The sequence below is a fragment of the Microtus ochrogaster genome, chromosome X, assembly GCF_000317375.1.
Source record: "Microtus ochrogaster isolate Prairie Vole_2 chromosome X, MicOch1.0, whole genome shotgun sequence".
NCBI classification, from domain to species: Eukaryota; Metazoa; Chordata; class Mammalia; order Rodentia; family Cricetidae; genus Microtus; species Microtus ochrogaster.
The window spans coordinates 51,805,742-51,822,473 of NC_022026.1; the positions used below are offsets into that span (position 1 = coordinate 51,805,742).

The window sequence follows — 16,732 nt, forward strand, 5'->3', positions numbered from 1 at the left end:
ACTGGCATAGGTGTAACCCCAGCACTGAGGGCAGGAGAGAGCAAGTAGACCCTTCCAGCTCATTGTCCAGACAGCCTAGCTTCATGAATGAGCTCCGGGTCGAAGGTATTCGCACACACCCATACAAACACCACACCTGCAAAATTAAAGAATTATTTTCACAGAGGTTTGCAAAACTGATTTCTCGTCTTCTCTGTCATTTTATCCAGGGATTTGTCTGTGTTGTTTCTTACATATCAATCTAGAACACTCGAGAATTTCAGGAAGAAGAGTCAGTGGCACACTGAGCCCTGGCTTGCCTACCTCTGATCTAGAACACTGTTTGTAGAAATTAAGACTGTTTCTATGAGTCTAAGTGGCTGGCAGATAAATCTATAACATTGGTAGAAGTCTTTATTATTTACATGAGGATTGTCTCTTGGGATATACAAAGTCTATTAAACCACATGGGGAGAAAAGGTGAAATCTGAAAAAAAAAATGGGGACTGTCCTATCTGCCACATGGAAAACCTGCTTAGGATATGATTGAGTGTCGCACAGCCTGGATCCCGGCTGCCCCACTGTCTAGATGTGCCATGTTGGAAGAAAACGTGTTCCTGCTCTATCCCTGTGTTCTCATTTATACAATGCCATCCTTACACAGATTTTTTTTTAAATTTGAGTCTCACAGGTCCTTAGTGCCTGGTCACTCACTAGAAATACTATAACAAGAATTTGTGATCCCTGCTTTACTAAATTGCAGTGAAGAAGTCTGACTACGTCTCTTACTATGTATTTGAATCTTGGCTATAAAAGTGGGGTGGGTGAAGGGCCAGGCATGCTGCATATCAGTGGCTCTCAAAGTGGAATCCCCAAACCACCAGTAGCAGTAACAGCGGCCACCATGAAAACTTGTCGCAAAAACACTTTCTGGGACCCATTCCAGACCTACTGAATCAGGAACGGGGGGGGGGGGGCATAGCCTGGAAGTCTGAGACTCGGCAATCCCTCCAGATGATTTTTAACATTAAATGTTGAGGGACTGTTTGGGGAAAGGAAGGAGACTTATGTATGGGCAGAGGGCATCTGTGGGAAGGGAGTAAGGAGAAAATGTGATCTAAGTACAATATTGAATATGTATGAAAATGTCATAAGGAAACCCATGATTTTGTGTGCCAAGTAAAAAAAATAGTTTTTAATTGAAAATCATCGTTCTCATCTCAGAGTTTTCTTCATACCCCAAGACCACTGCCAAGAATTCTGTCCTTGGTGCTGCTATGGTCCCCAGTCTCCTCAAGATCTCAGTTAAAAATAGGAAAGGGCTTGCTTCTTGAATTGGCAGCCCAGCCATGCAAAGTCAGCCAGGAAGAATAACTACGCCATTGGATTCTAGAATCTAACCCTGCAATGATCTCGGCAGGTTGGAAGTGTCTGCCAAAATTCACAGCGCTGTTTGGATTTTTAATGGAGACAGCTTTATATTTCATGTAACTCAAGTTTCTTGGCATTTTACCGCCTACGTGTGCAGGAGGGTTGTCGTAGCATGGCTGTGCTGTGAGCTCTGTGGCCTTAGAGCATACCGTGGTGAAGGCTGCAGAATTGCAACAGATTAGGCAAAGCTGACCTGTGGTTCAAGAGGTGAAGCCCTGGCGACTACTGCTTGATAGGTCAGAATTTGACTGCCTAGTGAGAAAGAGTGTTCCCCAGGAGAGAAAACTGAGTGTAGCTTCAGCTAAAGAGATGACAGCCGCAGGCTGTATTAAGGGCTTCCAGAAGCAGTGTGCATTTGCCATTCCCATTGGTCACAGGTTCTCATCCTGTGAATCATGACCCCCCATTTGGAGGTGGTCAAATTGCACTTTCACGGGGGTCACTAAGACCATCAGAAAACACAGATAATTATATTATCATTCAAAATTACAGTTATGAAGTAGCAATAGAAATAATTTTCTGGCTGGGGGTCCCCACCACATGAGGAACTGTAGTAAAGGTTGAAGCCTTGGGAAAGTTGAGGACCACTGCTCTAGAGCATTGTCACAATTTGGACTCATTTGGGCCATGAGCTCTTCTTCCTGCCCACCAGGGGCTCTGAATCCAGCTGGGCTGGTGGAGTGGCGTGCTCCTGGCAGTGGAAGCAGGCCTATAATTGGCTCATTATTGGATTGGATTTGGCACAAAATGACTTCCAGGCTCTCTGCTTCCTGACAGGTAATAAGCAGCAAGCTTTGTATATGATGCTGTGGGGAATCGAAGATACCTGTCTTTGCTGCTGCTGCTGCTGCTGTTGCTGCTGCTGCTGCTGCTGGAAAGCTTTACAGCAGAATTCACTTTTAGAATGGCGATTTAGGGCGTTTTGAAGTAAATCTCCCTCCCACCCCCGCGCGCTATTGTTTTCTACATAGTACTTCTGATTTTAAGACATTCACCTAATTTCCATAATCCTGGATGTTTTGTGTCAGTGTGTGTGTGTGTGTGTGTGTGTGTGTGTGTGTGTGTGTGTGTGATGCTTTGCTGCTTGCATGTGAGTAAACGTTGTACTGAATTATGATGTTTTTACATTTATTTGTACATATGCATGTGACTAGACCGCAGCTCACACGTGGCAGCTGAAAAGCAGCTTTAGGGAACTCTGTTCTCTCCTTCTAACCGTGTAGGTCCTGGGGACTGAACTCAAGCTGGCAGGCTTGGTGGCAAGCGCCTTTATCCACTGAGCCATCTCCCTGGCCCGAGTATAGCTCTTTTTAATTTAAACATCAGGGTCTGCAGCCCAGTGGTGGAGCATGTGCAAAGTCCTGGGTTTGATAGCCAGTACTAGACACGGGAAGCAAATAAACACTAAATATGGGGAGAAATGGATATGGTACATTTTTTTTGAAATACATCTGTCATGACACATCATTATTGGTTAGAAAGGATTATTATCCCCTATTGCATGGGGACTTAAAATAGATGTACTTCATAACCAGTCTTAAAATTCCCTTCCACTGATGGGAAATGACAACACATCCCACAGTCCTCCACCCTGTGAAGTTGGAAGTCACATAAGAATGAATTGCAGATCTAATTCCTGTCTGACTGCGCTCACAGTGCTGATGAGCGGCTTGAAATGGAATAAACATGGGAATACTTTTGAATTCTCAGAATCTAGTCTGGAGACTTGCTAATGTCATTCCTACTGCTAGGTCTCAGTTAAAAGATGAAGGGTTTTTTCTACAAGCCCCCCCCCGCAAAAAAAACCCTCTTTTTCTTTATTGCCTGCTTATGATGCCCCTTTAAGCAGACATTTTGCAAAGTCTGTAGGTTTTCATACTATTTAGCACGTGTATTTGTTAGTGGCTGCCTGCCTGTCTCCCTTTTACTGTAATGGAACTATCACTTAACTGCCAAATTAAGAAACGCAGGAAGAGAGAGGAAACCCTCCTGTGGGGTACTAATTGGGTGTGAGTGGGGCATAAGGTTAGAGCAGGATGTAATAGAGAAAACCACCAGGGTCTGTCTGGACGTTCAGACTGACATGGTTCTCATTTTATTCCCAGGACCAGACTTCAGTAGTGCATAGCCTGTGCATGAGAGATTACTCTAATAGGTGAGATGCCTCTTTCTGTTCTTCTAGGCCTATTCGAAAAAGCACAACAAGGAGTAAGTGAAACTCAGCAGCTTTTCTTTGACATCGGAGAAACAGCAGCTCGATCGCCCAATGTTCCTAGCACGGATTCTCTTTGGAGGAAAGTCCAGAAACTACAGGCCATTTACTCGTGGAAAACTGGGAGAAGAGGAGAAAAAAAATCCCTTGAAGTTTCCCCTAGAAAATGAAAGTGCTCTAAAGAAATCCTGGCGCTGCCTTCTGGAAGAAAGGGCTTTGGAACACTGCCGCCATGCAGCCTTTCAAAACTGGAGCTGCACTGCCTCCTCCAGGAAGAAGAGGACCCTTGCAGCCTGAAAATCAACTCACAGACAACAGAAGCTCTGGCAGAACAAAGTAGGTGGTGCCTGAGACACAGGTCCTCTGGGATGCTTAGGAGCCTCTGGGTGAGCTCAGATTAGTCACAGATAATTAGTGCTTTTTCATTTTCAGCACACTTTCTTCCCGATCTCTACAGAAATAGGCTGAGCTACTCTTTAGAGGGTATGTTATTTAAAAGCGAAACAAATCTCAGCTTTGGAAGCGAGAGACAGAGTGCAGAGACAGCAAAAGGAAGAAATGTTTCCTCTATGCTTGTTTGTCTTCGGTGGCCCACCTGAAACACCTCCCTGGCCTTCGGGTTCCACCATATGGATTCCTGTTCGTAGATTCAGCTCAGACTGGTCACGTCATCACAATACAGCACAAGTGTGTCCCATGCTTTCCAGAACAAGTAGCATCTAATGGCTTTGTGTTAGGTGGGAAAATCTGAGCCCTGTCCACACCATCTTGTGCGGTCAAACCGACTGCTATAATTGCCCCCCTACTCTTTGCTGACTCCGATTCAAAACCTTGTTTCTTCATTTCTCCTGTGAGCAAATGCCCCCTCTCCCATCCGTCCATAACTACGCCAAGTTCTTGCTATCTACTTCTAGTATATTCTTGCCTGACACAGGAGGTACACACATACCTTAATTTTTTTTTCCTGGTCAGGCATAGTTTATAGTGATAACATGCATTTTTGAAGGAGAAAAGCTGATCCAGTTAGGATAAATTCCACCTTGCTCATGTACAAAATGATTAAGAAATGAAAATGGAATCAAAACAAGTGGATGTTTGAACTCTTGGCATTTAGTAACCCTGCTTGGCAAGTTTTCAGGAGCTGTCTCTGGAACTAAAGGCCGGGCATCTTTTGTACTGATTGAGATTCAGGCAAGAGCTAGACAGGAAGAGGTGTAGTGCTTGCTTGTCTGGGGCTCAGTTGTCCCTGCTGCATTTCAAGGCAGATCTTCTGACATGGAAAGAAGTACCACTGACCCTCTAACAGAAGGCCCCCTGGGGCTTTCTGGCAATAGAGCATGCTTGCAGAAATGATGGTTTTTAGCAGTCAAGAGGAATTGTTCTGAGCTGCCTTGCTGCCACCTGCCTGGATGAAAGAAACTCTAATTTGTCGACTGCTTAATAGAAAATTCACTCAGTGGGAAGCCAATTGACCATCCCCGCCTGGGATTAAACCAGCTACCCCCTCACCATCTGCATAAAGCTATAAACCAGAGCATGTGGACTGAGGAGTTCCCAGGCAGGGGACCCTGGCAAGGGAGCATAAGTAAATCTGCAGGTCTTGCTTTGCTCCTCGTGAATCCTCCTTCTCAACCGCCACAGCATGTGCGGGGAGTGGAAACGAGCAGCGAGCCACGTTGTCACGATGCAGCCAAGGCTGATTAGACAGCCCAAAATTCACTTTCCTAGTTTTCTGCGTGGGCTGCACACAGCGTGAGAGGGGATGAGAGAAAAGGCTTCATGGCTGGAAGACAGCTACAGTTGAGAACAACACGGCCCGCCTGACAAGGCCTTGCTTATACTGGGAGTAAAGGCAGCAACAGCAGAGGTCAGGATTTTCTCCTCTGCAGCTGTGTTGAACCTAGTCAGGGACCACACCATGTCCCTGTGGTCACAATTTTATACTACTCTGTCTCTTCTCCTCCCCCTGCACTTCCCTTCCTTGCTTTCTTTACCTTCCAGTCTCTTTCTTTCCTGCTTTCTCTCATGTTTTATAGGCATTAACATTACATGTCCTTCTCCCAAGACCTTTAAGGGAGAGCAAATTCTCTGTGTTGTCACGCAATTTTTCACCTATTAACCGGTAAACCGGGCTACATGCTCTGACCCGCAGTACCCGATGGTCTCTGAGCCCAGGGAATCCTTTAAGGTTACTGCGTTGCTGACGGATTGAATGAATGAATGGGTAAACAGACAAGCAAAGAAACAAACAAGCTAGCATGAGACTTGTGACTCAGTACCCTCTTGGTGGGAGGGAGCAGTTTCTGATGTCTCGTAGCCTTTGCTTGTTTCACTCAGAGCTGGCATTGTAAAATATTCGAAAGAACTATAGCTGACTAGAAGGATGCTTTTTCCCAGAATGCAGCAGGTGACCATGATTCAAAGGACCGGGTGGAGAGTACAGCAGATGCTGGAGCGACTTACAAGCTGGGTGACTCTAGTATAACTGAGTAACCTTAGCTTTGACTCTGCATAAACAAACTGGCCATCCCTCGCAGTCAAGAAAAGAGGTAAATAAAAGATATATGTAAAACACAGGATGCTTCATCGGCCATTCCCAAGCATATAATAAATGGGGCTGCTCCTGGTGATGAGGAAACCATAATGGTGCTATTGGCACAGATATTTGTTACTAATACTTAACATTGATTTTTAAAAGTTTGGAGAACTGCTGAGATAAATACTATAACCCAGGTAGGTATATACAATTATAAATATCTAACTTACTGATGGGTAAAAAAAAGTGTATCTGAGTGTCTTATTTCTACAAATCTAATTATGTTTAAAACTATACATATTAAGTAGTTAATTCCTATACTATACTCTTTTTTATTGTCATCTTAATTTTTATAAAATGCATTGGATAGGCTGCTTAGAAAGGGAAGTTTGCGAGATGAGACATTAATTTCACAAGTAGAAAATTGGGTTTATTCTTTACTAGCACTACTGACATTTGAGGCTGGATAATTCTTTGTTGTAGGGACTGTTCTGGACATTATGGGATGTTTAACAACATCCTTGTCTTCCTCCCCACCCTGCACATCAGTGTGTCCAGATATTACCAAATGACCCCTAAAGGACCACACCACACACACACACACACACACACACACACACACACACACACACACCACTCCTGTATCCTAGGTTGTAAACCACAACTTAGGACGGAGACAAGCATTCTACAGAACTGAAAGCAAAACACATGCCCGTCATGATTGCCCTTGGGCCCAGGAAAAGATATATGTCAGCTTACACAGATCTGCAGAATCTGGTCCTGAGCCAACAGTTTTTATGCAGGTTGTAGACAGGTCCTAACACAAAAGTTTTGTGAGACAACAAAACAAATGAACGAAACTCTGATGTGGTTCAGGACCACTGAGGAAACTCCCTTTCTCCAAGTGCAGAGTAGCAAAAGGAGAATTACAAATCAAAAGAGACGCAGCTTCACTAAAGAGTTAAAAAAAAAAATCCTTCTCCAACCATTTCCTTTAGAGAGAGAATAGAGCCTATGTAATTGGGTCAAAGCCGAGAACACATCAAAATTGAGGACAAAAAAGAAAAATGCCCAGCAAACTACAGAGACGACATTAGGGGAAGCTTTTAGGTTTTGTTTTCCTTTTTTTTTTAACATACAGTTCGACATAAATCAATAAATCAGTCCCCTGTTTTCTGGCAGAGGGACTAGGTTCTGAAATCATGATAAGTCAGACTATGAAAAATGAATCATGTTAGTCCTGGAGGCTGCAAAGCAACATGAAAACAATCACTCTTATGATAAACTGTATGGTGGGAAAAGCAATATGCAAAACTCGAAATGCAATGAATGATGGCATGTCAGGAAAAAGAGCCTGAAAGAACCCGTTCTTGCTGCATGAGTCATTGCCTAGCTCATACATATTCTTTTCTAGAAGCAGCCCCTATGCTTCAAAGCTACCACATACAGGGTATACTGTTTTCCAGTCATTATAAAATTAACAAAAGAGGCATTTAACTCAACCTTGCAAAGGTGGAAGGAAACAAGACCACATCTTTATGACCATATTGTTAGCAACTTGGCTATAAACTAATCCCTATTTACAAGTAGAGAGCGAGAGGAAAGAGATCCAAGTATCATACTAAGAGGGGCCATTGTTTGGTGCAATTACCTTTTACTCCCCAGATTCTATTATTTCTGTAGGTTCTTGGGGGATGGTTTTTTACATATAAAATTTGGTTGCTTGTTCTGGGTTTTAAGGCAAACTTGCACTCTTTAGCCCAAGGTGACCTGGAGAAGATCACAATAATTCTCCAGTCTCACAGTCTCCCAAGTGTTGATATTATAGGCATGAGCCACCAGGCTTTGTTTTAGGGTCTATATAGATTTTAAAGCCTATTATTTTTTGCATTTGACAGGGTTGTTTCCATTCACAAATTAATATTAATCACATTTTCCAAATACAGAGATATTATTGATTTGGTTGTTGATGTAAGACCCTCGTTTTTAACAGTGTCTACATGGAAGATCTCTCTGTAAACTCTGATTTCGCTGCATCCCAGACTTTTCAGTAAGTTACAGATTTTTTCCTTTAATCTAAAAGGGGTTCTAATTTCTTTTGTGATATTTTGGTTGATTCATTAGTTATTTTGAAATATGTTTTGGAGTTCCACAAATTTGTGACTTTCTAAACTTGACTCTGTTATTGAGTCATAATTTTAAATAATTTGATCCATCATGTATGACTTCAATCCTTATTCATTTATTAAGACTAGTTCTATGTTCAACCAAAAGTACATGGTAGACAATGTTCCTTGTGTACTCTAGAAGGATACACACTCTTGTTCAGTACAGTGCTCTAGGTGTGCCTATAAAGTCTAGTTGATTTCCTTTGCTGCTCACATCTTCTATTTCCTGTTACTCTTTTACTAAAAGTGGGATTTCTTTGAGGCAGGGTTTTACTCTGAAGCTGCCCTGGAGCTCACTGTGTAGTCCACAATGGCTTTGAATTCATGGCAATCTCCCTTCCTCGGCTTCCTTAGTGCTGGGATGATGGACGTGAGTCACCATACCCACCTATTAATGCACATGGGGAATTTAAGTCCCCAGTTATTAAGTTTATTAAATGTCTGTTGCTCAGCTCAATTCTGTCAGCTTCAGCTTCATGCATTTTGGGGGTCTGTTGTTAAGTGCTAAGTGTACTTCTTATCAAGCTTGTGGGTCCATCCATTTACCCTCCTGTCAACACTCTCACAATTAGCACTTGAATAAACAGGAGTGACAGCGAGGCAGAATGTTTAACATTTAAGAGTAATGAGTACCTTATGTTCTCCTTTTCGGGAGATGACATATCTCTGGATGACTGGTTAGCAAATATGTCTTGTCTAGATATAAATGCACTTTGAAAACTAAAGCCAACAAGTTGCTGAAAATTAAATTTTCTTTGATTTTGTATATTTTGTTACATATGTATATAGTAAATATATTTGCAGTCTGGCAATGGTGGTACGCTCCTATAATCCCAGCACTCTGGAGGCAGAGGCAGGTGGATCTCTGTGAGTTCGAGACCAGCCTGTTCTACAAGAGCTAGTTCCAGGACAGGCTCCAAAGCTACAGAGAAACCCTTCTCAAAAAACCCTGCAAATATACATATGTTTGCATTAGTAAAACTGAAAGTGTCTTTCTTAGTTGGTAATTACAAATGGGATTAATTCTGCAAATTATTACTTTCATACATTACTAAAATCCATGAAGTGAATTACTAACAATTACAAAAAGTCTTCAGTTCTAAAAGCATTTATTTTTATTTTATAAATGTTTTCCCTGCGTGTACATATGTGAACCATACACATGCCCAAGGAAGAGGGCAGAAGAGACCCACCCCTGGAACTGGAGTTGCAGACCACTGTGAGCTGCTGTGTAGGTGCTGGGAGCACCAAGATCCTAGGCAGGAGGAGCAGGTGCTCTTAACTACTGAGCCATCTCTCCAGCCCCTAGGTTACATTTTTAAAATGAAATGATGTGTGTAAGTGATGGATGGATATACAAAGAAAACGTGAAATATAGACACAGTAGAATAGTATTTGGCCATAAAAAAGTGAAAATCTATGTGATTGAAAGCAATATGGATGGAGATCGAGAACTTTATGTTAAGTGTTTTACAAGCAAAGACACATGGTTCTTACTCTTATGTGGAAGCTAAAAATATTTGTTTCATAGAACTTGATCATTGAGTAATGGTTGCCAGAGATTAGGGAGAGTAGGAGGAAGGTGGACTAGAGAAGGGTTGTATAATAGATAACTAAGCTCAGTTATATGAGAATAATGGGTTCTGGCATGCTTCAGCATAGATGAATGGCGACACTTTCTCAACAGTCTATTAAATATGGTATACAGAGCAAGAATGTGAAGTCTCCCAGCACAAAAAGTATAAGCATTTAAGGATATGGTGATTAGCACATCAAACATCATAAATAAACATATATGCATTGATTTAAAAATGACAAGCCACACCCAGGCAATGCTGGAGTATGCGTTTAATCCCAGCACTTGGGAGGCAGAGACAGGCAGATCTCTGTGAGTTCGAGGCCAGCCTGATCTACAAGAGCTAGTTCCAGAACAGGTTCCAAAGCTACACAGAAAAACCCTGTCTTGGAAAAAAAATAATAATAATAATAAAATAAAATAAAGGACAAAAATTTCCCAGAGTCCCTAGCTTAATATGTATAATAATGTGTGAAGTCTACCAGCCACAAAGCCTGTGGCCACACTGAGTAGCAGAATGCCTTTGATCTCAGAATAATGTTTTCTCTCTAGAGTTTCATCAGTGCCAAGGTTTTCAATTGCTGCTCTCTTGTTCCTTTGTGTAATTGTAGAATTCTTAGGTTTTAGCCCTCTAAATCATTTCTCTTCTTGTAATTGCTGTAGTGTTGCCACCTTAATATTTCCATTGTTCCTCTCTGGTGTTTTGTTAGCAGAGAGCTCTTTTACCACTGGGAAAATAAGGGCTATTATAGACAACTTGTAGAGTCTTGTTTTGCTCTGTTCTAAAAGTTTTTGCAGTACTACCTAAAAGGAACTGTTTGTTCCTAACTTACACAAATATGCACATAACACAGAGAGAGAGAGAGAGAGAGAGAGAGAGAGAGAGAGAGAGAGAGAGAGAGAGAGAGAGATTCATGTGCTTAAACAATTTTGGTTGGATATAATAATAGGAAATATTACAAAAAGTTCATATCCCTTCTCTGGTCTTTCTCAGCAAGAAATTCTATAGTTTGCTCAAAAACCTATTTGAAGATTTCATGTCAGTTTGGCAACTCAAACAGAATTGAGCATGACACTCAGCCATTAGTTGATTCTACTATTTTATAACTAGCAAGTTGATGCAGTTATCTGCCAGATTAATTCCCACTCAGGTAGCTTTGTCCCCGTCCAGGTCCCTGAGCTTTATACTGTGGCCATGAAATATAATTTGTTTCATTCTCACCCCTTTCTTCCGTTTTATAATGGGGCTAAGACACTACATGTTGTCATTTTACTTTAACTCAAAACAGATTCTAAGATGAGCATCATGATACATTTCTCCTATCCCAGCACTTGATACGATGAGGCGTGAGGATAGTAAGTTTGAGGCCAACCAAAGCAATATAGTGAGAATCTGTCTTAATTTTAAAAAAGAGGAGAGGAGAGGAGGGGGTGAAGGGAGGGTGGGTGGCCAACTCCTCTCTTCTCTAGGAAATCTTTTCAACCAAACTAGTTTGAAAATATCTGGAGGAGGTCTATGTAAGTATGCCATAAATGACATCAGGACAACCCAATGGACTGCCTCACAAACATCCTGTTAGTGCGATCTAGAAAGTCAATATTCAACTCCAGTACGAGGAGACTGTGTGCAATCAATATGTATGGTGTGGTGAGATGTGGGACTTGAAGCAGTCTGACAAGTAGATAACTGGCAGAATCAGTTTCCCTAGGACTCACTCCAAGAATGAAGGTCAGCAGGGCGGAATGAAGGTCAGCCGGGCAGTGGTGGTGCACGCCTTTAATCCCAGCACTCTGGAGGCAGATAGGTGGATCTTTCTGAGTTTGAGGCCAGCCTGGCATACAAGAGCTAATTCCAAGACAATGAGGGCTGTTACACAGAGAAACCCTGCCTCAAAAAAAAATTGAAGGTGATAATTCAGTATTATGAAGCTTATAAGAAACATAGGAGCCAAGCATAGTGGCCCATGCCTCTAATTCCAGCACTAGAGAGGCTGAGGTAGGAGGATTGCCATGAGTTTGAGGCTAGCCTAGGTTGCAGAGAGTTACAGCCCAGCTTCAGCTTTGAATTAAGACCCTGTCTTGGGGGGGGGAGTGGATATAATGTTCTTTACATAATGGCAAGTGACAAATATTACTGTGATCCATAAGTCTTGATTAAAGTGATGGATAAATGAATGACTGGACAGCCAATGAGACAGAATGCCTATTGCATGTTGCCATGCAGATTCCCTCCAGACTTGTGTTTAAGGGATGGAGAAGGTCATGTCCGGTGTTTAATACTGCTGGTAAAGGACAGGTTTGCTCCTAGCATCTCCTAGGAGAAAGAGCCATGACTTGGTGAACCCATCTGTTGGCAGAATTTTCTATTCCAGTTAATAGGAACCAGATCTGCAGACAGACAGTTGGTTGTGTTCTTACAAGGGGATCATTACTGAACAATTAAAATGAAAATAAGTATTTTAAGTGCCTTGTTGGAACAGCCTGCACAGCTTTGAACCTACTCTTTTTACGTCTGACCCAGGGCTTCTTGGTCTGCCTCCTCACACATATTCTGGTGATTTCTTTTCTTTTCTTTCTTTCTTTTCTGTCTGCCTGTCTGTCTGTCTTTCTTTCTTTTTTCTTTCTTTTTTTGAGGCCCGAATGCACAGTGTTGCCTCCTCTCACTTCCAAATCTGCACAGCTACTTGTTTGTCAGATCCTCTTGCCAAAGCAATAGTTCTTTGTTCTTTTTTTTATTACGTATACAATATTCTGTCTGCGTGTATGCCTGCAGGCCAGAAGAGGGCACCAGATCTCATTACAGATGGTTGTGAGCCACCATGTGGTTGCTGGGAATTGAACTCAGGACCTTTGGAAGAGCAGGTTAAGAGCAGGCACTCTTAACCACTGAGCCATCTCTCCAGCCCTAGTTCATTGTTCTTTATGGTATATAATAGGGAAATACATGTGCCACGACCTGCCCTCACCTAACTTCAACCTCCCCTAACTAGAAGAATGGTCAGAAAGGGACCAATGGGCAAACAGCCCCACTAGTTCTCCAAGTAGTAATGGAATAAGACAAACCCGAAGGCGTGGCTTTCCCTGCAAACCATACACAAAATGCTGTCTCCATTGAACGCTCCTGGTGGAGCTTCCTCCTCTTGATAATGGTCATTTTCAGATAAAGAGACTAGTTTTCCACTCACCTTTTCCCCCTTTGAACTACTGTTCCGTTTTGGGGACATATTTCAGTTCACTTTTAATATTCTGGATCTCCGATAGATTGACAGCAGGTCCTGGGAGTTTCTTTGCTCCAGGAATTGGCTTCTTCTCTTCCTCAGAAGTGGGAGGAACCCCCTGAAAAAAAAAGGAAAGAAACCAAAATCCAGGATATTTCATCTCTCTGGCTCATGGCATAGAGCAGGAAAACAAATATCAAAAGAAAACGTCAGAGTGTGATTCTAGCATGGGGACTTTCTCCTGTACCTATTATTCGGACAGCCTTAGAGTTTCAACAAAATTCCCTGCAATTTGTACAGAACTGTAAAATAATGTAAGGGGGAAAGTCCTTTCCATATGTCTTAGGACACATTAAGCAATAGTTGAGTGTCTGGTAACTAATAAACACTGCCAACAGTTAGAAGGGGCTGAGCTTCTCACGAAAGCATATTCTAAAAGCGACTCTGATTTAGTATCATACCATCCTCAGACACCTGATGGCAGAAATCTGTAAAAAGTCAGTGTACAGCTAGCCCCAATGAGTCCAGGAGTCTGCAAAAGTTTGCTCAGAGTATGGTGCCTGTCATCCTTTTGTCCTATGGTTCCTTTAGGAAACAAGCTCAGAAGGAAAGAAAACATCTCTGAATATGGGAGGGAAGGCCAGAGGCCAACCTTTGCCTGCTGCTTTGAATAGTTTCAATTTCATATCATCAAAGGAATCTCAGTTCTAGGGAGGGACATACAGCTTTTTCTTTTTGTGTGTGGCTCCTCGAGTACCTGAGGACAGAGGCTCGAATGTATACTTGATGCTTTGTATTTAACTGGTTTATCCCATAATCAACCTACACCTCTATGTGTGTGCACCTAGCACATACAGAAAAGGACCATAAAGCATTGCGATCAGCTACTGTGTGTAGCTCCATCTAGTTACAAGAGAAGAAAACTGCATGCTAAGCCTGTTCTTCCTACTTGCCTGAAAGGAAGATATTGGAGAACATTTGATCACCCTAACAGCCAAGGTATCATCTCTTGGATCAGATTACTTCAGGGGTAACTGAGTGACTGCCCTAACTCCTTGTCAGTAAAATCCATCCATCACCATGCAGAGGTCACATTTACCAGATCTGCTGGCAACAAATGATTGAGTACAGCAGCATTCCTAAAGTGATGGCATACCTGGCAGACAGGAACTCCACCCAGGAGAAATTTAGGCGGGAGAGCTGGGCTTCGAGTCACACTGAGGTCTGTATTTCTCCCACCAAGCCCTTCTGTCTTCTTCCCCTGCATCTAGGCCTCAGCAACTCTCCTGTACAAGTGTTTCCCCTAATAAACACTTTGTACCTTAAATGTCTGTTTGTTAGAGGACTCCAACTAATATAGTTTCCCGTGAAGAACAGTCCATAGCTCCATCTGCTCAACCAAGAATTGGGTAAACCAATTGTGTGTGTGTGTGTGCACGCACACACACACACACTGCAGGCATGCATGTCAAGGATAAGAAACTGCGTATTTGCCTCCCATGGAGACAGTGTTAAAGCTAATACTGTTAGTCCAGGTCTAGTGCCTGCCTGTGTCTCCTTCTCGAATGGGTTAGCACCTAGAGGAAGAATGTCCAAACTTCCCCGAACTCTGACAAATCACTAGGCGGATGTGTCCCTTATAGATATGTTTTTAAATTGTTTATTGGGGAGGATGAGTAGGCATAAAAGAGTGAGGTGTTATTCCTCTTGTAAGGACTAACGGGACTTCCTGTAGTTATTTTCTGTGCAGTTGGTACAGTGCTGATTAAACAGCTAATATGTCACCCCCACGAAATGATAAAGTAACTCGATGAGGATGTATCTGTTGCAAATCCCTGGGAGATAATGTTTCCGTAGGTCCAGGCACAGAGCCGTAAGCCTGGTTTCCGTTCTCCACACAAACACATCCATCACTTACAAGTGTTGATACACAAAAGGTCATTAAAACTGTAAAACACCCACTTGAAGAACCAGGTATTCCAGACTGTTCTTTGCTGGGCTTTCGGGAAGGGATTTTTAACAAGGCTATAAAGTGTTGCTTCTTCTTCTTTAATATGTGTAGCAGTGAAATGAAAAATGCTTCAGCACTGAGAAATGCTCCTACGGTTGGAGGTGGGTAGATCTTAAAGAAGCGCAAAGAGAAAAATGTTTCCAGATCCTTCTGCTAAGTTCCTAGGTAAGTCCTCTCCACTGCTGGCACATTTAACACATACAGCCAATATCTACGCTTATGTGTCTGGGGCGGATTTATAAGGTGAACTTACACAGATTAATAAAGGAATATTTAATGCTAGGCATCTTCCTTACATTATTAAGACCTCAATGGACTGGATTTTTTTTCCATTTTTTATTAAGATAAGGCTTGACATTTGATTTAGTGAGGTGGCATATAAAGGAAATTGTCATGATTAAGAATGTGATAGTATGATATTGTTCAGGACGCATTTTTATATTGAAGTTCTACCACCTTTAAAAACATAATGGAAATCATATTCCTCTACTTCTGTGAATTTATTATAAGAATTACAGTAAACTAGAGCATGAATAAAGAGGCTTCTACTTGAATAATGAAAGATAGCCCTTTTCCCAGATATCTCAAGCCAGCAGACAGCTAGAGGCTATTGATTCTTCCAAACAGCCAAAGAGAGTATGAGGGAAACCTTACCAACCCCAGCGACATCCCCCACTTCGGTGAGAGTTCTGTGAAGGGAAGTGTCTGCCTTGAGGATCACAGAGGAGTTGCCAAATGCTGCAGCATGGAGAAGCCTTTCCAGGTTACCCCATCCCTGCCATTCTTTACTACCAGATACCCTCCTGAGTTTTTCCCAAGGCTCTTACTAACGCTATAGAGCTTGACTTACTCATTCAAGTTCAAAACTAAAAACTCACTGCTATCAGCAAACACTACTAGCTGTTCTAAGTGCATGTGCTAAATTATTTAATTCTCACACCAACCCTACACATTTGCTTTTATCCCTACCTCACCACTGAGACTGAGGTATGGAAAATAAAACATTGCTCAAAGCCTCAGAACTCGTAAGTGATGAGACTAGAATTAAATAATATGTTTGGATCTTGGGAAGGGACAAGATGAAAAGGAAATATTGAAAAGAAAGTCCCAATGTGTAACATAATGAGGATAATGATATTTGAGTTAAAGAGTGAATGGGAGACTTAAAAGCAGCTCACCAGAACCCTCGGATTACTTCAAACAAGCAACTGGTTTTCTTGTGCAAAAGGATTTGGATAGAAGACCCATGGGACCCCGTGCATGCTTATGTCTACCAAGCCAGGTATAGAAGGTGCAATCCATGTTTGTAGGCAAGGCAAAGGGCTGGTCAGAAGCCACAGGTACACAAGAGACAGCCAGCGGTCACAGACCTTATCAGAGAGCCAATGACTCCGGGTCTGTTTTTGATGGGATGCAACCCTTTGTGCACTTCTTAGAGGATGTCAAGATCCAAATACCTTCTGAGCTTACCTGGGGTTCTAACTGGCTAGGATGGAGGTGAGCTGTTCTGGTTGCTGATGGTATGCTACAAATCACACATTCTACTATAATTCTGTTAGCATGGAGCTCAGCAACAAATCTTCAGTCTCTGTGAGCAATTC

At 42.2% G+C, this 16,732-nt stretch overlaps 1 protein-coding gene across 1 annotated transcript in view; it reads right to left on the reverse strand.

Annotated features, from left to right (window-relative positions):
- Positions 1-16,732, reverse strand: part of Smpx (small muscle protein X-linked) — a 50,517-nt gene that overhangs the window by 13,702 nt on the left and 20,083 nt on the right. The window contains exon 4 of the mRNA XM_005358812.2: positions 13,088-13,238. Within this exon, the coding sequence (XP_005358869.1) occupies positions 13,104-13,238 (135 nt within the window). The 3' untranslated portion in view covers positions 13,088-13,103. The remainder of the gene's footprint in view (positions 1-13,087; positions 13,239-16,732) is intronic.